General features: G+C 29.0%; 1 protein-coding gene across 1 annotated transcript in view; it reads right to left on the bottom strand.

Annotated features, from left to right (window-relative positions):
* Positions 1-2,433: 2,433 nt before the first annotated feature.
* Positions 2,434-23,221, bottom strand: part of LOC142321237 (tachykinin-like peptides receptor 86C) — a 392,020-nt gene continuing 371,232 nt past the window's right edge. Inside the window, exons 7-9 of the mRNA XM_075359233.1 lie at positions 19,980-20,176; positions 9,179-9,309; positions 2,434-2,672 (exon numbers count right to left, since the gene is read on the bottom strand). Coding sequence (XP_075215348.1) covers positions 2,434-2,672; positions 9,179-9,309; positions 19,980-20,176 — 567 coding nt within the window. The remainder of the gene's footprint in view (positions 2,673-9,178; positions 9,310-19,979; positions 20,177-23,221) is intronic.

Below are 23,221 nucleotides of genomic sequence, written 5' to 3'. Positions count from 1 at the left end.
TTTACAAATAGAAGCTCGTTGATTTCTCAAATTACATCATTTTCTTTTGAAAAATTCAGGAGTTTGTTTTTATGTTCTGAATGTTTAGTTTTCAAGTGTTAAATTAATTTTGATGTCTTCATGCTTTCATCAGAGAGTATTTGAAAGCAAACAACACACCCTGGCTTTCTATTCAATGAGGTAAAACCTTAATTTAAATAACTGTCATTCTACAGTCTTGTATTTTTACCAATCAAATCACTGGATGCAGATGGTTCACTTCGTTTTTTCACAAATTTATCCATTTTGCATAAGGATCTAATTGAAAAAATAAGCAGTTACATCATTTGACTACACACTAAAAAACTGAAACTTCAATTATTATTATTTTCAATGAAACTATTCTTTTAAAAGCTTAAATAAAGGCACCAGACACATGCTTCGAATTCGAAACTAAACTGACATTCTGCAATCCATTATGCTTCTTTTGCTTGCTGAGAGCATGACTCTTTTATACTGCTGAGAGCTGGTATGGAAAAATGTATCACATGCTTATTCAAACATGATGCTCTCACAGCAAATATGAGGTTTATTTTTTTTTAAGGTCCGATCGGTCGTGAAATAAAAACCCGCGCAAAAATCGGATGAACCTTGCGCAGCGTCTCTAGTATGGCCTTTAATCACGACGCGTCACTTCGTTTAGTTCTGAACATGTAGCTAGTACACGTAAACATGTCTACAACAGCAGCATCTTCCACCAAGTGTGAAGTGCGTGCAGTAATTCGATTTCTTCAGGCTGAGGGGTGTAATGCAGCTGTAATGCAGCTGAAGGGGTGTAATACATTGACGAATGTGTACAGTGAAACTTCAATGAGTGACAGCAAAGTGCGATAATGGTGCAGGAACTTTAAAGCAGGACATGCAGATGTTCATGATGCAGGCGGTCAGGGAAGGAAGCAAGTGTCAGCCGATGATCTCGTTGAGTGAGCGGATAAGGCAATTTGAGAAAATCGTTGGTACAATTTCTGTATTGAGTGATTCGTTTCCTGAAATTTCAAGGTCAGCTCTCTACACCATTGTGAGTGAGAGACTTCAGTACCGCAAACTGTGTGCGAGATGGGCTCCCAAGATGCTGTCCGACCATCACAAAACAATGAGAATGGATGCCTCTCTAACATTTAAACAAAATTGTCACAGGGAATGAGACATGGGTCCATTTCAAAACTGAAGAAACAGAAGAACAATCCAAACAATGGATGCATTCTCATTCTCCCAGTAAACCGAAGAAGTTCAAGCAAACCTTCTCCAACAGAAAGTGTATGGCTACTGTATTCAAGGACCGGAATGGAGTTCTCTTGGTGGAATTGATGGAACGTGGCAGACCATCACTGCAGCCTCATACTGCATGACTCTTCAACGTCTACGAAGGGCAATTCAGAACAAGTGAAGAAGAATGTTGTCATCAGGCATTGTCTTTCTCCATGACAATGCTTGGCCGCATACTGCAGCTGTAACAAAGAAGCTCCTGCAGCGTTTTCATTGGGTAGTGATTGATCACTCACTACACAGCACGGACTTGGCTTCATCCGATTTTCACCTCTTTGCTCACATGAAATGCTGGCTAGGAGGACAACATTTTGGCACAGACATCGTGCTGCAAACCACCGTAGAAACATGGCTGAAAATACAGGCGGCTGTGTTCTATGACGAGGGTATTGGAAAGTTGGTACCATGCTATGGCAAATGTCTAAATCGGAGTGGCGACTATGTAGAGAAATAGCGTAACTATGTAAGTACTTCTTACAAATAAAAAATTTTTTATTTTCACTGTGGTTTTAATTTCGTGACCGATCGGACCTTGAAAAAAGAATAACCCTCGTATTATGCAAGCAGACCAAATTACAAGGAGCACGTACACATCAAGTTAGAACCTGTAAATTGTTCATGTTTGTATACTTCATACATCCTTGTTCATACTTGTCGCTATCAACTCGCCTAAATCATTTTAACTAGATTTAATGGGTTGGGGTTGGGGAATTGTGAAATATTTATTATAATTTTTTTTTACTTTTTGGGGGTCGTTTAGCTAAAAAGGTTGAGAATCAATGGTGTAGGGTATAGGAATAATAAAGTTAAGGTTATATGATATTTTTAGGGTTTAAGTTACGAAAAACATTTCTCTACTACCTCTGTTTAGTTCACCAATTTATCTTGTTCTTAAATGACGTGAGATATTAATAACTTCTTTGTGAGTTTACTGGCTAAGTAAGATCAAAAGTTTATGTCAATGATTCATAATAACCTTCATCTTCTATATCTCATAAAATGTAAAATAAAATAATCCTGATCAAAAGAATTTATACATTATTTTCTATCTTAACTTTTTTTTAAGTAAACCATTTAACAAACAAAATAGTTTACTTTTCATAAACAAAATATGTATTATTTTAATTACTAAACCTGTGAAGAATTGATATGTACATGCTGTCCTAAATCTGTTTTATGTCCATAAAAGTATGAATTATTTTTTAACCTCCAGTTATGAATATATGGTGGCCTTTGTTGAGAACAACAGGACAGTGTGTATGGAGGATGTCCTGGGTTACAAGTACAATTATTTGTTGTTTGTATTCCTGGCGTTAGTTTCATAGAACGGACATTTCTTCCTCTTTCTGAGCAATCATTATCAGTTCCTGAAAAATGCACTGAAATTATATTTTTAATTTATTATAATTATTTTTAAAGGTATTTTATAAATTATTTTTGATTTTAAATTATAATTTTTTAACAGTAAACTTTTATCAAGTTAATCATCTAATTTTGCTGTGACAGAAATATGATGTGTTTATTATATTCTATTTCTAGATTTTAAGTGTAGTAGGACATAACTTTGTGTATGGGGTGTACAGGATCTTGCTGCCTCTTTTTACAAAAATCTATATGAAAGATAAATGATGTGGAATACAAATTAAAAAGAGGCTTTTTTTTCTTTTGATAAGTTTATAATAAAAGATAGTAGTAGTTTATAACAATAGAAATTTTAAACATCTTCCTTTATTAATAATGACATTTTTTTCATTTTCTCTTCATTGAAATAAAAAAATATTGTTACATCACCTTTTTTTTTTTTATGTCATTTTGAATTATCTTAACAGTCAGATATTAATACAGATTATTATTCAATACAGATTTGTTATTTTACATATGCTGTACTCATATTAACATGTAATAAATTAATTGATTTGTGTTTATAAAAAATGAATAAACATAACTAATTAAAAATTATTTGCACTGTAAAAATAGTTGTTATTGGTAATACATAAAAAATCTAAAATAAAATATGAAATTAACAGCATCTTAACAATTAAAATATATGAACAAACCAACTGCAGTTTAGATTGTTTGTAATTGTAGAAGGTATAATTTAAAATAATCACTGTATTCATTTAAAAAATGTAAAAACCATTGTCACAATATAATTATGTCATATGATGCATCAAGTAGGTTTTCACTTCTGTTGTAATTTTTAATTTTAGTATTATTTATTAGTTACTGAACTGCTAAAATAAAATTAATTTCAAGGTATATCACATATTACACCATGCATTTTGTGAGTATAGCTAAACAGAATTAACAACCTATTTCATGCACTATTCATTTGCTTCTCTTAACAGTCAGTTATTAAGTGTAAAGATATTCAAATTTTATTATTCTAGGACGTAATGAATCATGAAACTTGACCTTATAAATTGTTAAAGGAAAATTCTATTAGAACATTCAATGCACAAAAAAATAACAGATGCAGAGCTGTGAGACAAAGTGGGAGTGATTATTCAAAATGTTACATGTATGTGTAAACAGGACCAGCCCTAGGTGGTAGGCAAGGTAGGCGACTGCCTATGACAGCAAAATTTAGCAGCGGCAAAACCACCTGAACTACAAGGCAAAAAATAAACACAACTCATAAAAACATATTTTGATTATTTGAACCTAGAAAATAATATTATTTATTAGTACAATAATATTATTATTGTACTAGTTTTTTTTATTGTTTTAAAAGTATACTTAAATTATCTCTGAAAATAGTAGGGATTAGTTCTATTTTGTAAATTTGTTGTTGTTAGCTTGTTTAAAATGTAGATTTTGTTTTTCTATAAAACAATTTTCCGTAAATATGTATTAGTATTACTGTCTTAATTCAATTATATATAATTTTTCTGGTTAATATGGTTCTTTTATAATTCTGTTTATTTTGAAACATTGTAAAGTCTTTTTGAAGCTTGGGGGCGGCATTTTTTGGGTTTGCCTATGGCAGCAAAAACACTAGAGGTGGCCCTGTTGTAAATGGTTTAATAGCAGTAAATCAGGTTGGTGATTCTTGCTTTTACAGTTCATAAGTATTGAAATGTGTTATAGTTATTTTTATAGCTGTTTACTGAAACAATATAAATTTATTGAGCAACACAACAAAATCAGTTTAATATTTCTTTTTAGTGGACAAAAATTTCACACCCACCTCCAAGAGATATGCTGTGAAGTTTATGATAAATTCCAACTTCCTTTTAAAAAAATCACTGGTAGTTCATTTTCAAGAAAAGATTAAATTTATTATTAGAATCTTAAATATTCAAATATGCTTTTCTAGAGATGCCCTACCCTAGGTAACAAGAAGAGAATGTATTGAAAGAAATTATTATCTTAATTTCCCTTTTATCACATTATTAAATAAGTTTGGTTTTTTAAAATTCATTATATTATTAAGCCATCACTGAATTTAAAAAATAATTTTAGGTATAATGTAAAAGAAGAGGTTTCATTTTAATTAAATATGGTTTTGTAATTGATTAGTTAAACAATTTTTATACTTTTTGAGTTGTAAATAATTTATTTATGCTTGAAATATATATATATATATATATATATATAATATATACTTAATAAAATTCCGCCAAAGCCGGTGAAAAAGAAGGAGGGTTAATGGCTGGTTTTTGAGTCTTAGTGGACACACTGATGTCTAGTATGTGTGTTCTTTAACAATCATTAAATCCTAAGAAATGCTCATGTTGAGATTAATTCTCTAGTAACCAGCAAATATTACTCCTGTAGTGGATAGCTAAGGGTGAGTTTCCAGCACCTTAAAACTGGAACCTCTAGGCTAAGGGAAGGAAATCCCTGGCAAAAATCCTGGTCCTCCAGACTGGGGGTTGGGCGTAGGTTTAACAACCCGACCCTGTAAAAAAATGAATATTACAAAATCAAAATGGAAGCCAAGGCTCTACACACTACACAGGTAATAACACCAAGGAGTAAGTAAGTATATCTTTTTAAAAAATGCACCCACGCAGAATAAGTTGATATGTAATAAATTTAATTATTTACAGCGAACACTTTCCTATATCTTTTTCACTTTATATTTTTGAAAGGGCGTTTTACTGAACATTACTTCACAACCAACTAATACAAGTATTTTATAAAAATATGAAATGTTATAGCGATTAAAAAAATAGCAAGAACAATTACCACACTTTGATTAAAAATTCCATATTTACTGTAGTTATCTGATCATTCTGCTATTATACCAATATATTATTTGTATAAATAATATATTTATTATGAATCATTTATGAAATGATTCATAAATTAAATAATTTTCAGTAATAATGATAAACAAAGGTTATAAGTAGTGAATAAATAAAACCAAATTTAATTTTTCTCATAGACAATTATCATTTTCATATTTTTTACTGCTTAATAATTAAACAGCAGCAGAAGTCACTAAAAATTAAAAAAGCAACTGGCTTAAGTTTGTTTTAAAATAATTCTTATTTTGTTTTTAAATTCAAATTAATAGTGTTACGGAATGTAAAAGAAGTCATTCTGAGAACTTTCTATAAATTGTATATTATAGCAAATAATTGGTTTTCTGGGCACTGTAAATGATAAATACTTAAAGTCTTACAGTTCCACAATATTCAGGATGTTATTTCTTGGAAAATAAATGGTTAAATATAGATATGAAACTGTAATTGAAGCAGCATTTAATTAGCTGGTTTTGTGCATCACTGAAGTTAAATAATCCTTAATGCTATTCTTTTTGACAACTACATGATGTTGACACAGCTGTCAGTGCTTTTTAAAAAATATTTTCTCTTTCATCATCAGCTTCTTCTGATGCCTAATCAACTGATGATTCATAATCAGATTCCATTTCGTTTTTTATATTTCCTTCCATTTCTTTCTGTTTCTTTACTTATATCCCCTCTTGCCTATTTTATCCTTATTTTTGGTCATCATTTCAGCAATTTTCTTCTATTAGGTATGGTTCAAAAGCTATTCTCAACTATTATCTTTATTTATCACAGTGAACTTGGGTTTTCATTCTCCAATTTCTTCCAGTGCACGGGATTCTTCTCTAATGATAATATTCTCTTGTGTTGCTTAGCAGTGTAATAGTATACAGTCTTTTATTCGTTTTTAATGGTTTTGAAATTATTTTCTGTTTTTCGGTATTGAGGATGCATATACTTTTTATTTACAGATTGTTTTAGAATATGAACTAAAAATAGGAGGAAATGACTGAATAAAGTAAACATTTATCTGGATAGGCAATTGCTTAAAAATATATCATTCACTAATATCTTCTTTTTCAATTTTTAATTATAAATTAGTAAACTAAAAAAATTAATTAATTAATTATATGAATAAATAAATTTATTTAATATGTAAATGATTCAGTTAATATTTTTTCATTTTAGTGATATTTGTAATAAGTACATGTTTTTACCTGACAACTTTACATATCTGTTTTACAATTTCTCAAAATATATTTCAAAAAATATATTTACAATTTCTCATAATCACTTGAGTATATATATTTGTTACAAAATTTTACTTACTTTTTTTTAATATTTCTATCAATATATTTTACTTTAATTCAAGTCACTGAATTTTCACATCTAATTAACTATCATATCTTAGTTGAAGTAGATGGACAGAGTTAGCATATAGGCACTTATTCCCAGACAAGAGAAAGTATAGTAACTTAAAGTGTAGTCTTATTGAATGATTTACTATAAGCTGCATTCCTCTTTATTAAATTCTTTAAACAGTATCTTTTATGATCTAAGAAGATCAAAATTTGCATTATTATTATTTTGTCCTTCAAATTAATTTTAAATATGAAAACTATTAAATGCTTTTTTTGCCAAACTAGTAAAATAATACAGGAGCAACCAAACAGAATGTAAAAAAAAATTGCTGTAGTAGGTTTAAAGTAAATAATAACTCAAAAATATTTACTTGATACTTATAAAATAACTTTCTCATTTTTTCTTTAAATGGTAGTGATTTCAATTTAAATAGTTATTTATGTCAGTAGTTTTTCTATTCCATCAGCTTGAAAGTGACTGTTTTTTTTTTAAATTCTTTTAATTTAGGAAACAAATGAAATAATTGAGGGCTAGATTAGGCTTATATAGTGGGTGCTTGATTATTTCCCAGCCAAATCTTTGAAGCAGCACTTGAGTTGTAGGCATGTGTGGTTGAATGTTATTGTGATACAAAACAAAGTTGCTTGATAATGGATCAAGTAATTTGTTTTATATTGTCTTGTTTTATTTTATATTAAGTCTATGAATTCATTGTTATTTGATAAGAAATCAACGGTAGAATTTTTCCCAAGATAGTAGATGCTTACCATCTCTTTTTATATATACAGAGTTTGCTTAGTTCATTTGTTTATTGATTTTTTATTATAAGTGTTTTATGGATGATGTCTCCATTTATTTAAGTATTACATGGTATACATTTATTTTAATGACAGTGATATGGATGAAATGAAGGTGAAAAAATGCCACATCTTTGATGGGAATTGAACTTCAAATCACCTGATCTAAAAATGGATTCTAACGGCTAGACAGTTGTCTAGCCGTATGCTTTAAAAATCAACTGGGATTGAATAGTATTAAGTAATTTATTTTAGTGTTTAGTAATTTTATGACAGATCCAGATTTCTTCACCATTAACAATTTGATTAAGAAATTTATTGAGTCTTGTTTATATTGTGGAAAGAACATCAAACCATTCCTACTTGCTTTTGCACGTTTATTCGGATAGCGATTGTGGAATTCATTTGACATAAATATTTTTGTACCAATGACCTAAGGTATTTACTGGCAGTTTTGTGTAGGAGAGATTTTAAAATTTGAGGAAATGAGTTATGTAATCCATCGATTGTTAATTTTCAAACATCATTAATTTCATTGTCAATTTTATGCTTAGATTTTTTTGTTATATGAGAAAATTTCCCATGATGATTTTCATTAAGCAATATACATTATTTTTTCATCTAATTAATTGATGTTATCAACATACACTTGCTGTATTTTCCAATAAATTTCTGTTGTATGAACACTACATACTTCAAGGATCTTCTAATTTTCACATTTAAAACATCAGAAAATAGTCATAATATATCTAGTGAAACTAGTAATATATTTTAGTGAAACTTGGGTTACACTGAGAAATACAAGGAATTCTAAGTGGTTCTGTATTATTAGTGGGCAGCCACCTGCAAGTGTTACGTGCAAATGTCCATTTTCTGCATGGACCTCAAACATTTAATGACTTAAAAATGGAGAAAGTATAAGAGTCCGGTGTTTTTTTATTTCATTTGGAGCAACATAAAATTCCTTTCAAATTACAAAAAGGATCTTACTGCTGAACAATTTATGATGATATGTATCATTTTTGTGGTTTTCTATTTTCTAATTCATAATATTTACTACAAGAACTGTTAAAAAGGTAAATTCGCAGTCAGTGATTGATACCGTTGCTAGTGATTCTGGCTCAAGAATGCTTTAGTTACCTGCAGACTTCTGAAATATTAAATGAAGCAATCAATCTGTAAATGTAAAAAAGAAAAAAAAAAAAATACAAAATGTTACTTTTTTGTAACATTGCATATGTAATAGTTTCTACTATGGTTGATTTAATTTACTGATAAAGGCTACTTCTGTTTATAAAAATTGATTCCATTCACAAAAAAACAGCTATCTAAGTAGATCTACATTTATTCCCTTTTGCAAATTTTACCAAACAGCTTCAGTCTAATTATTTTTATTTCTATATTATTAATTGTATTAAAGTTAAAAAAAAATGTATATAATTTTACCATTTTAAGTACTTTCATTTTATTTACCTGATCTAGACCGAGAATATGAATGACTGTAATGCCTAATCATTGGTGGTGTTTCTGTTCCTTCCATTCTTGAAACTCTTCTTTGGCATATTTTCCATTCACAAACAGCTGTTCGAAAATATTGTCTAAATCTGTAATGGAAAATAGAATAATATGAAAAATAAAACTGAGTATTACTCGTATGTTAAGAACTTATGCAATTTTAGATGAATGTTATTAAAAAAAATATAAAATTTTGCTATTTATCAGTTGAATAAAAGAGAACCTAAATAATTTTTAGCTGATACATTTTATTTGATTGTTATTTGATGGTTAACAGATCTCAAACATGTAACAAATTGAGCTAATGAATCTGAAATTTTATGTAAGTAATACTATTGTACAAAATTACCTTTCTATCATTTTATATTTTTGTGTGTTTTGTTAAATATTTATCATTTGTTGTACTTTAATTTCTTTTATGAAAATCTTCTATTGTTCTTCTTTTCATCTGGTATGTATTTACTTTTTCTTTTTTTATTTACTGTTTAACTTACCAATTAAAGACCTGTATGAAAGCATATCATGTTTGCAATTTTTAATTTATAGAAATACCAAGCCTCAGTGGAATTTGGATCCACAATGAAAAGATTGAAAAATTTCATTCTAGATGAAAAGCTAAGATGCTACCCATTCAACAAGGGAGGTGAGAAAGAAAATTAACCTAATTTTTGAACTGAATTGACCCAACTCTGCATCTCCTTTCTTAAAGGACTGTTAAAATAATTCTTTAATAATTATTGATTATTGTGACAAATTAAAATAAAAATCTCTAAATGTTGTAAATTAATATTGGATTATAAATCTAGTTATTTAATAAAAATTGGATTTGAGAACTGAGAAAAGATTAACTAGGCTTCATTCTTACTTATTATTTTGCTATTATATTTTTTATATATTTTTTCTGTAACTAAAGACCTTTGTCCAAACACAGGTACTCTGCTATTCATAAAATGAAATTTGGAGCATATGAAAAATGCCATGTTTGAGTTGAATTGAAACTCACAACCTTCCAGATGAAAGGCAGAAGAGATATGAGAGATTCACCTTCACTCTACCACAGAGTTGGTTGGTAAAGATGTACAGCATGAATATCTTGTGTGATAAAGAAATCTTTAAAATATCCTATGCTTTATATCTGTTGAGGTATGTCTCATACAATCTTTAGCTTGGTGATCATGTGTACGACAATTTATTAAAATAATATTATGTCTAAAATCATGGCTAATTAATTGTGAATAGTGTGATCTTTTAAAGCAGCAGTTCTCAAATGGATTTTTTTATGTACTATTCTTGTGAATTACAGATCAGTAGTGTACAAGTGAACTATTAAATATGTAATATTTCAGTAGAATAATGATATAGTTATATCTTAGATGGATAAAGCTATAAAAAAAGTACAATACACTACAATTACAAGATTACAAGATTCACTTTATAAAAAAATTTATTTTTTGCTCTCACCAAAACAGGAAATTCAGTTTCACAATGATATGAGGTAGAAAAAACTATCATATGTTGATTAACTACATATTAGTTAACTACCACATAATTTTGACGTTAAATATAACAATGCTTTTCTGACAATGAAAGATATTCATTTTTAACTTTTATCCAAAATTCACATAACTCTAATATAGTAAATTCCATTTCCAAACCTCCATTGCAAGATAGTGTTATCAAAGATTCTGTTTCATGTTAGTTTGGGTTCCAGGAATAATATCCAGAATAAAATGGTTTTGCATCTGTAGGAATTCAGAATAGTCTTCTTAAAATATTCTTCAAAAGTTTAGGTAAGCATTGCAATGGGGTTTTATATTATATTGATAAGATTATTTTTCATTCCAGTTTTATATACCGTCACAAAATTTTCCAAATTCTGAAAAGACTGCAAGTTTTCATTTGAAACATTATTATTCATCACTTGACATTTTTGACATTTTCATGTTCAGATAAGAAGGCTAGTGTTGTGATCCACAGCTTGACTGTCAGTTGATCATGCACCATCATTTTCAAAATTGGTTTCCATTAGAAACACCTGCATCTCTGAAGATAGCTCAAATAACCTGTTTATCATTTTTCCTTTAGAAAACATCTCATCTCTGTGTGTAGCATTAACTGAATATAGTCTACTGTCCATTTCAGAACACAGTTTTGAAATTAAATAAGAGTTAAAGCCAGAGTTTAATAAAATTGATCATTTTTACAGCCTCCTGGAGAACATGTTTAAATTGTTCTGAAATAAATTTGCATAAGATTATAACTAAATAAAAAGCCATGCTTTTCATTGTTAAATATTTGTTGAGTTTGTGGTACTGTATATTCTCATCTAAAATATATTACGTTTAAGGCTACATCAAAAGGTCAAAATTAGTTGTCATATCATTGTTTTTCTGGTAAAACAAAATCATGTAGACTGGTATTTCAAATAATTAAAGATTCAGTTATTTCTATGGTTGAAAACAATAATTTTCATATTTTCTATATTTTATTCTGTAAAGATGAAAAGAAATATGCTAATTTACCAAAAATTACTATATCATTTTTTTTTATTCAGGTGGCTGTGAAACATTGAGAAACGATAAATGGGTATAATTCTGTTTGATTTGTGTCCTCTATATATATTGTGTATTTGTGCTGGTGTGTGTTTGGGTTAATAACTTGTGATGGCTTGACCAGAAACTTCAAAGTTGGGATAGTAATTACTATATATGAGTGATGAATTTAAATTTGAAGTCAGGGTCCCAAAAGAGGGGAGGGTAGCAGTAAAGAAATTTTAGAAGCCGTATGTTGCCTGGGACGGGACTTAGTTAAATTTTACTCTACATATCTTTTGCTCTTTTAAGAAGATCATGATTTTCTACTGTAAAAACTTTTCTAAAATAGTAGTGTGTTGCCTAATACTTTAACTAAACAAACAATGCATTTCTACAAAACCAGAAGAGAGTAGTAGAATAATTTTAAACTTTCGCAGAATAATCTTCAGTTTAAAAGAAACAATCTTATTATGCTTCTCTTATCATTTTGAATAAATTTGATTTTTGTTTAAAATACAAACAACCAGTTAAAAATAAAAAAATAAAATTCTAAGATTTCCATTTATAAAACTTTTCTGTGATGTTTCAAAGTAATAACCTTTAAATTATAAGTGAATTTTTTTGCAAAATTTTGTATTTAATAAAAACAATTTGTTTTGTTTTTCAACTGAATTATCTATCTAAAATACTAAATCTTTAGTAAGGAAGGTGAAACAGACAATCCTACATAAAAAAAATTGGTGTCAACATTCCTGAAGTGAAACTACTTATTTACTTATTGAGGAGAGGATGGAATTTTTCATTGGAGTCATCCTTCATTTAAAAACTGGTCTTTTTATAAAAGTATCTCCATCAGTATGAGAACCAATTGGTACTTGTGGAGAAATTACCATATGAAATTTCTTATTGTAATTTTACTATAAAATTTGTGCCTAACAGATGATAAAAAAGTCATTTCAGAAAACTGTTTTCATTTTTCCACAACTAAGAATTAATGACACCAATGCCTGTCACTTTCTATTTTTGAATTTTTCATTGATTCTTCTAATTTTTTTATACATAATAAGTTGACAATAGACTATTCAATAAAAACTGACCCCTGTAGTTATAATGTTATAGAATCAGAATCATTTATTAAAATTTATCTGTTCTTACTGACTATAATAGAGATATTCTATAATCCATTTCATGGTTGATGGAAGTGCAGCTTTCACTGGCTTTTCCTACCATCACATATTTTTGTCTAAAGATATTTATTATTGTGCGAGAGTATTGCTTATTGATGATGCTTCTCATTGACTCCATGCTTATCTATCAAACTTGTAGTTATTGTTTAGGGTAGTATACCCACCGAAATGGTGTGGTGAAGACATGGTTGTACTTAGATTCATAAAATTGAACAACAAATGCAATAGCGTCAATAGAAAACTCTATGTGGTGGAGTGGTGACTGAAGGTGCCGGCAACGATATTGGTTCACTACTTAATTATAAAGTATTCTATTTTTGTCACTTTGAAGCCTCTTATGTAATGGTGCAGTTCCAACTTAACACATAATCTTTCGGCATAAGAATCTCATTTTTTTATCTGTTAAATATGTTTTTCTAACATTCTGTAAAATCATAAAATATAATCTTTAAATTAAAATATTAAGTATTTCCTTTTGATTAAATGATTTTTGATAGAATGGTTTTAACCGTTTTTGTATAAGTTTAATTCTTTAAAATGTGTAAGCTTTGAAATTTTTTTCTGCATTAATGTATCAAAATTTACCATCACTTATAAACTGATTTGTTTAATTTATCTGCCAATCGGTCAAGAGCTAAATCATTTTTGTGATTAGAAGACTACATTGATACTAGCACCTTTTAGGGTTGTGTTGACATTAGGATAAAAAAATTCCTACTTGCTTCATATTTGTGTAACTCATATGACGTTGACCATTTCTCCATCACATTGCTTATTTTCCACTTTTGTCAGCACCAGGCTTAATGATAACAATATACATGCTTAATGGAGAATGAAAGCGCAGGAAGGCTGGGATCACACTGACAAAATATTTTTATATTTTAACAAAATATTTTTGTGGTTGGTTGTCATAGGAAAGAAAGGAATTATCATATGACACTTTTGAAGAAGTGAGCTGTTAGTTATCTTTCCTACAATCTATTACAGAAGTAAGAGTATTTTCACTTTTATGGAACAGGTCAGTATTTCCATTATAACAGTGATTTTTAGCTTTTTGTTTTCAGTATTAAGTTGTGGTATTACTGAATTTTACCACACGTATTATTATTTATTTATTGAATAATACCAGTTGTGTGTGTTGGAAGATGTGTGTTTTGTATATTAATAGTTTTACGACTGATAAACTATGTAATACAAGTATATACAAAAATATTGCTCTTTGTAAAAAGTGGTGAACCCTCACCTCTTATTTCTTTATTTCTCAACTTTTTTTATCTCCGATTCCAAAAATAACAAAATATTGGTACAAAGTTCTACATGTGTTTGTCATTTTTGGTACTCTATATTTAAGGAATGTTTTAATCTAAAATCATGAAATTTATGTTCAATTCATTATAAAAGAATCAGTATTACTGAAATATAATTGTGAGTGCATTAAGTCAGGGTTATGTCTTAAAAGGGATTGGACTTATGAAAATTTTAGTGAAGTCAAAACTACCAGTGAAAAATTTTTGGAAAAACGAAAACAAATGTATGCTAATTATTAGCATTGAAATGATGTAGTGTTTGATGTTTTTGATTGTCTTGTTTTATTTTTATCCTTATTTTACTAAAATTTTACGAATTCATCTCATACATATTTTTCTTACAAGTAATTATTAAACCTCTGAAATACCTCAGCAAGCTTAATATTCAACTGAATTTAAAAACAGTAATTAAAGGTAAGCAGTGTATATATATAAATATATATTCAGTGTTTCTAAAATGTAGAAAACCACATAATTAATGTTTAATTACGTGTCTCTTTTCATTGTCTCCACTTTACGTTCAATTCGATGAAATATTAATTGTTTTTATTTATTGTTAATTCTAGTATTGTAATTTAGTATCAAATTAAGTAATAATTTTCTCACAATTATAGACCTAATAATTATGACACAAAATTACAACATAAATTTTCTCCCATAACTCGACTATTTGTTAACCGATTTAAAAAAATTAAATGTCACTTTTTTCAAAATAAAAGGCTTAATATTTTAGTAAACAACATAAATTTTAATAAATCTAATATTTATGGAGATATAACGAATTGAAAAATAAACATTTTGTAATTTGCGAAGGTATTTAAGTACTGATTTTTTGCCAATATTAAAACTTTATTACCAAGACGCTTACAAAATATTAATGTGATTCGTTTATTCGAACTTGAGATAAAATTATTATATGAAAATAACAAAATGGCGGACAGGGAGAGAACGAAGGAGAAATTACCATTTTTCCTAAGGATATTTTTTGTTTAGTTTTACAAGTAGAATCCGAAAAACTATAGCCAGCCCATCATTTTAGAAACACTATATATACATACAGTATATATATATATAAAATATTTATCTCTCTACCATTTATATACTTTCATTTTATTTTTAATTTAAAACAGTAGAAATCCGCTGTAATTATGCAGATAAGTTCTCTGCATCTATAGCTCTCATCAATATTTTATATCATGCCATGTTCAGTTTTCATTATTTATTTTCTGTTAGACCTGTGGAATTATTTTAAATGAATTATTTTACTTTTTTTGCATATTAATCTTCTGCTTCATTAAAAATTGATGTCCATTTCGCTTTTTGAATTAATAATAATTCTCGGCTATTATTCCCACATTTCTAAATTTTTATTTTTTATTACGAGTTGGGCCATCATGTTGTATGATAGTCTTCTGTGATACTTGCATAAATCAATACTTTAATGCCATGAATTAAGTTTTGGATTAATAATTTATTCCGATATGAAATGAATTTTTTTTTACGGTGTCAATAGTAATTTAATGAAATGCGACAGATAGGAGAATGATCAGAAATTAAATATGAAAACAATATAATATATTCAAAGTTATTTAAACAATTTATTAATTAATTAAAAAGTTTAATTAAACTTCTCAGATTTTAAGTAACTTGGGTTACAGTTACAATATGAAATTTACTTCTTACACATATTTACTTTTTTTAAAAAAGTTTTAAATTATATTTTAGCTCTCCAGGCTAGTGGTCAACTCATTTTCGCTGAAGGTTCTGAGGTTCAAATCCTAGTAAAGGTTTCTTTGCTTTTGTACGGATCTGAATACTAGAAAGTGGATACCGGTGTACTCTGGTAGTTGGGGTTCAGTTAACCACACATTTCAGGAATGGACGACCTGAATCTGAACAAGATTAAACCTCATTTACATGACATACATATCATCTTCATTTCACTGGGTTGTAGGGGGTTGCTTACAGTAAGCAACTTCACTAGTTGAACAGATTGAAACCTACACATTATGGAAGTAATGACATTTTTTCTAAATATATAGAATTACACTGTACTTCCAAAAATCTTTTTGAAACTCTTATCCGGTACTTTCGTCAAGTAATATTGGTTTGTGTCAATCATATACCGCTTAAAGCACAACTGTTGAAATACCTGGTTAATAGTTTTAAAAATATTTTTATTATATATATATATATATATATAAAGTTAAAAATACATTTCATCATACCTGATCAACGTACCTTTAATTAATTTTGTTTAATCTTATTTTATTACTTCAAGAAGATAGCAATGTGTTGTTTGAGTGATTTTTTTTGTTTATTTGTATTCCTGTAACTTCGGAATAGGTGCACCGATTTTTATGTAATAATTATCAAATAATTTGGTTTAAACGTCCATGTATTCGGCTACACTGGATGTATATCGATAGAACAAACAAATTCAAAAATAGTAAATGCATTTCCAATTGGTTAAAAATTTAAAATTGTTTAATAATCAAGTGGGATGTCAAATAATAATCCTTGAAAGGCGGAAAGAATAGTTATAAAACAATTTAAAGTAGTTATAAAGCTTAAAAATATAATTCATGAATCTTTTTTGAATAGTTCGAAGTGGTATTAAAATAATTATCCATGTCATAAATTTTACTAATAATTATGATTTTCGTATTCATTTAGTCTTGCAAAAGTTTCATGAAGATTATATAGTACGTTCGGAAAATCGCTGTGCAGTGTGCTTTAAAATTATGTGGTACATTCTGTTCTTTCAGCGTTAGTTTGGTTGCCTTGTGGGTTCGCTGAGCGTAGCTCAGTAATAAAGCAAGACGTAAGTTGGTGAGTTGTGATTCGTGGAACGTGCTTCGTTTCGTGATTTTCGTTTATCGTAATCAATAGTTGCGAGACATTTGTTTTTCGGTGGAGGAATGCAGTTCTAACTCTTATCGAAAAATTTTGGGCAACAGACTCTGTTGAAGACGCTAATCGAAGTGGAAGACCACTTAAACTAAACGAAAAGAAGCTGTTTTATATTTTGAATGCTGCAGCCGAAAGTCCGTCAAAGTCAATGCGTAAGTTAGCACAGCAGCAGGATGTCGGACTTGCTACCGCACAAAACGCTGAAAGAAAAGAACTGAAAGTTTCCCCTATAAAGTAATATGTGTTCAAGAATTGAAACTTACAGATCATGCCAAAAGACTAAATTATTATCGATGGTTTAAACGTTTTATTGACCAAAATTCCGCAAGTATCCTCGACATTACGTTTTTTACAGATGAAGCTGGTTTCATCTGGGAGGGTATATTAATTTAAAAAAATACACGATTGTAGTCGACAACTAACCCCAGTGAATTTACGAAGCGAAAATTGGATTGTGGGTCGGTGTGAGTAGAACGCACATTTATTTCCAATCTTTTTTGAGAATACAATTATTGGTGATCATTATTGTGCTGCTTTAACAAACTTCATTAGTAAGTTAACAGAAGTGGAAATCAATCACGGTCGGTTCCAACAAGTTGGCGCTACAGCGCATACAGCTAACCGGTCAATGACGTTTTTACGAAATGTCTAGGATGAGCAAATCGATTCAAAGAATTTGTAGCCCTCACGATCGCCCGATCTGAATACCTCAGATTACTTTCTTTGGGGGGGCAGCGAAACAAGCAGTGTATCGCAACAGACCACGCACGATTGATAAACTAAAAACCGAAATAACGGCATACGTACTAGATGTTCAAGATCAAATGGTTAAGTGTTTGAAAACAAATTAAAACGTGTGCAGTACAACACTGCAATGTTGGGGAGGTCATTTTCAATACCTTTTATAAATTATTCCATTTATTGTAATATCCGTTTCTATAAAAATAATGAAATGAAAGTACAATGTAATAATTAAGAAAGTTTCATCATTACACTTCCATAATTCCAGTGCACAGCAACTTTCCGTTTGTTTACGGTTTTAAAGCAACTAACTATACATGAACATTTTAAAAGAGGTTTTTTATGGTTTTAACAAAAATGAGGTTTCAATTCCTCATGTGCTTTACTAATGTACGAGTTATAATGTTACATTAAGCCTTGCTCTTCAAAAAGTAGATTTCGATAATTGTTTTTTTTTTTACTTGCAGAGAAAATTTCTTAGATGGTTTTTTTGTAAATTTTTCACATGCGATTTATTTCTTTAAAAAAAAATTTGCTTTTTCTTCATAGACAGTTTGAAAATATTTTCTTTTATTGCTTAGTATTGGATATTTTTTTATAATAATTGTATGATAACTGATATTATTCTCGTATTCAAAGTATTTTTTTTTGGAAAGTTCAATAAATTGGAAAATAGGTCTATTCTACGGTAAAAAAAAAACTTATAGTAAAACTTAACATAACATCAAACTACAGTGTTATTAAAAAAAAAAAAATATGCACTAAAAAGTGAAAAATCTACACTTTTAAATTGTTTCTGTTTCGACTTTTATTAATAGCCAGCCACCTAATTTAAAAACCTAACAAAAATGTTTAATTTTTAATTTGGCTATAATTTAAAAATGTTAAAATGATGAAGAACTGAAAAAAAAATTATGTTCTTAATTTTAATACATTTTTGTTTATATATATTTCTGCTAAAAAATCATATTTTTTGCATGTTTTAGTTTTATCTCAATGTAATATACTGATAGTTTTACAAAATATCCTATTTTTAAGTAAAAAAATTTGCTACAAACACAAACGCGAGAAACCATCATCACATTTTAAGTGTACCACAGCTTCAGGCTATGTAGTTCAGTGTGTGGTGGATGTTATTTGGTATAATTTGTAAATAAATTTTTAACATATTGATTTAAAAGGATTCAGGATAGAAGGTGCTTTGTTAGGAAGGAGGGAGTACATAGCAAATACAGAAAAAAATACACACATCAACCCGACAGTGGCTCTGTCGGGTTGATGTGTTTGAAGCAGTAATACCAACCGCTTACTAGAGTTTCTGGATGACACGTTTTCGTAAACCGATACGGGACCCGTTAGCCTAAGCGATATTTGTGTTGTGACTTTATTTGTTGAATTACTATTCAACTAAATAGCAGTAATCATTTGCGAATACAGCAAAGTAAAAAAATAAGTGGTATGTAAATATATCCAAATAACCCACATATTATTATGTTAAAAATAATAAATAAAAATGTTAAAAGATAATAAAATAAAATAAATAAAAATAATAAATAGATAAATAAAATGTTAAAGATAATAAAAATGGGCTAATCTGTTTACGACACCTATAGCAGTTAAAATCCTGTAAATAAAAACCTATGAGTAGTTAAAATATATAGTTAAAAACCTATAAATATTAAATTCGGTAACAAAGATTTCTAGGAGACAAAAATTGTATAAATATTTTCGTGCTAAAATATACTTTTAATATTCATTCTGATTCTAGTATGTACAGTGTACTGTTTTGGTGTGTAGTGAAAATGTGCTACATCAAAAAGTTATTTAAAAATAAATTTCTCCCTAGCATTTTAGGTGACAACAGCTTATAAAAGGATCACCAAATAACTTTTCCTGTAGGAGAAAAAAATCATCTAGATCGGTCAATTAAGACTTACATTAAAAGAAAAAAATATATATATGTCAAACTAAAAACATTCACCTTTTTTTGGAGTGTGTTAGAAATAGCTATATCTCAATAAAAAATATTTTCATAAATGTAAAATTAATGTTAATTAATTATAAATTAATTAATTACCTGGCATTCATCCAGTAATATATTAGCGGATTGACCATCGCATTAGACATCGCCAACCAGTAGAACGATAAATACAAGTGTTGAACATAACTGGTGTACGGTAAAGACGTATTGTGATGGGTATATAGAAAATAACTATGATACGGTAACCAACATATGCCAAATATCGATACTATTATGATGAACATACGTACAACCTGAAAATAAATCGATATTATGAATAAAAATATATAAATTAGATGTATACATACGAATTAACCGTATTTTATTTGTTTATTAAACCGTAATTATTACTAATTACAAAAAAAGGTTGTTTATATTTACCGATTATGTACTGACAGCATACACCAAACGTAACTCAAGGTCGTAGAGTTTTGGAAACCCCAAGATGTCTACACTAACATTATGATATACAACTTCCCCCATTATACCCATTTGCTTACTGCAAAAAATGGACGATGAATTTTACACAATTTTTTGCATTCTGCGGTTTTCTAAGAGTAAATTGACCGTGATCAAACAGTATAAATGTTTTCGATGCTATGGAGTTTATCCATCGGGAGCTCAGGGCATCTATCCGTGTTGTAGGTTGTAAGCAGTTAAAAGAAACGGTATATTTCCTATAAATATATTTTTGGCGTTCCCCGGGTAAAATTTAAAACTTTTCTTTTTCACGCATAACATAAAAACTAATCTTACTATATACACACTACACCTTGCTATTCCTCAGTCATATGGAGATTTTATTGACTAAACTTTCCAAAAGATTCTACGTAATACAGGAAATATGCCATTATCTAAATTATACGCTTCTTTGCTGTCAGACTGATCCCAGTCATGACTTGCTCTATAGCTGGTTTCTTAGGTGGATAGATAATACTTCATCACTTCTTCTAGGATTGCATTAAGGATGTCGCTAATGTGTCATTGTTACCCGTTAATTGTGGAGGAGCTAAAATAATTTATCTTTAATACAGTTTGTGATATCTATCATGTTGGCTGGTGAAAGAGTGACAGGAATTCGTCTATTGATTTGTGGCACTGTGTAAAATTGAAAACTAATAAATAAAATCTATAGCTGTGACATAAACTTTAATAATCAATCTTTAAAGTCTTGTATCATCAATTACTTTGTAAACTTTAAACATATACTCAGTTGAAACGGGTAAACTTGAATTACTTTGGGTTACGTAACTGGAAATAATATATAAGGTAATTAATTGGTCTTATTACAATAAATTAATGTTCGTATTTTGATAAATATACTGTTGTAGTTTTATGCGTATATTTATTTAAAAGTGAATGATATTTCTATCTGTTGTATTACTTTCTTGAATTTTGAGTTTTACGTTTAATATAATACGGTTAATCGGTCTACATAAAACACAGTTTTGGAGGATATTAAGGAATGATTTCCTTACCATCAGAAAAAAAATAATACAGAATTTAAAGTCCCGAGATCTTCCTTAACCTAATGGATATAACAAGATGTAAATGAGTTACTATTCGACGAGCATTATTTAATAAGATAAACAATACGAAAATTTTGACCATAAACGGTCAAAATTCCTTATTTCCTAATTGAAAGTACTTTTCAGAATAAATATATTTTTTGTTCATAAGGAACAGGAATATTAGATAGAACATTGATTGAAGGCTCACACTGTGTTTTTGGAAGACGAATTTCCTACTTTTGTTGAAGATGTTCCAATATAAACCGGGTTCAACCTGTGATTTCAGGATGATGACACCGGATCGCATACAACAAATTTGGCGCATGACTGCCCTGATTTTAAGTTTTTAAAGATAGCAGGATCGGTAAAGGTAAACCGGTCTGGTCCAGACCTTACACATTTGGACTTCTTCCTCTGGGGATGCTTGAAGAATAGGGTTTATCAGAATGAAAAGCCAGAAAACAAAGAAAGAGTTGTGGGAAAGAATACTCGTAAATGTGACGTTTAACAGTTTAAGATTAATTTGAATCAGATTGACTAACAGGAATCTCTGTAAAATCATCTTCTACTATGTATTGAGGTAACGGAAGATATTTTGAGAAGGTAATATTTTGCGTAGTAATATAAACAAAAATAAATTTCACAAATAAAGATCAGGTAATATTTTATTATTTTTTCTTACCCAACGAATTGAAAACAGACTCAAAAACATTTCTTCGAAAGAATAACGGTTTTTATTCTTACTTGGTTGATTGAAATCATATTCAGACCAACGGGTGTAGTTAATTTGTTATCAATAAAATGTTTAATATTTTAGCTAATAAATTTAATAAAACTGAGAATTAATAGTTCAAAAATTAAGTTGCTGCTATTTTGACATTTGAAAATGTAACATCATGACGTTTTATTTTTATTTATTTATTCGAGAACGTTTATGTAAATGTCGACCAAATATTATTAAAATATTTCAATCCGTTCTTCAGTTATCCATATACTCACATATATATATAAAAAACAAGAATATAAATTTTCAATTTGAACTGACGGTAGTTTTAGGGATCTGGGGGATGTGAAACGCTAAGATACGAGTATGTCGAAATTTTCCGGATGTCGAATCATGGTACCCATTACAATAGGTAGCTTTCTTATGAAAGCAAAGCTGTCATTAGTTAAACCCAGTTTTATATAGGTAAAAGTACGGTTTTTTACGCGTTATCTCGGTTTGTATATTCTAGGATTAATATTCAGAAATGATTTCTTAACGTGGTTGGTTACTTTTATATCTTATTTGCTTTATTTATTTTACGTCACTGTATAGTTGGAAAATTTTATTAAAAAAATATTTATTTACAAAAAAAATTTAATTTTTTTGGTAGTAAATTCTTAAACATTATCGCTGATATATTTAATGCCATTAAAAAAATGAAAATCCACCTTACCAGCAAATTAAATGTGAGTAGATCTTTCAGTCTTTAGACTGGTCAGGAGATAAAATATTATAAAATAAAGTCAAAAAATTAAAATGATGAAGCAGTCATGACTGTTTACTAGTTAGCAGTATACTGAATTAACCCACCGGGTTGGTCTTGGTGAACGCGTCTTCGCAAATCAGCTGATTTTGAAGTCGAGAGTTCCAACGTTCAAATCCTAGTAAACTCTTTTATACAGAATTGAATACGAGATCGTGGATACCGGTGTTCTTTGGTGGTTGGGTTTCAATTAATCACACATCTCAGGAACGGTCGAACTGAGACTACAAGTGTAGACTTCATTTACACTCATACATGT

Source organism: Lycorma delicatula, chromosome 3 (genome assembly GCF_047948215.1).
Source record: "Lycorma delicatula isolate Av1 chromosome 3, ASM4794821v1, whole genome shotgun sequence".
NCBI classification, from domain to species: domain Eukaryota; kingdom Metazoa; phylum Arthropoda; class Insecta; order Hemiptera; family Fulgoridae; genus Lycorma; species Lycorma delicatula.
The sequence above is the reverse complement of the archived record's forward strand: the minus strand, read 5'-3'. Positions and strand labels throughout refer to the sequence as shown.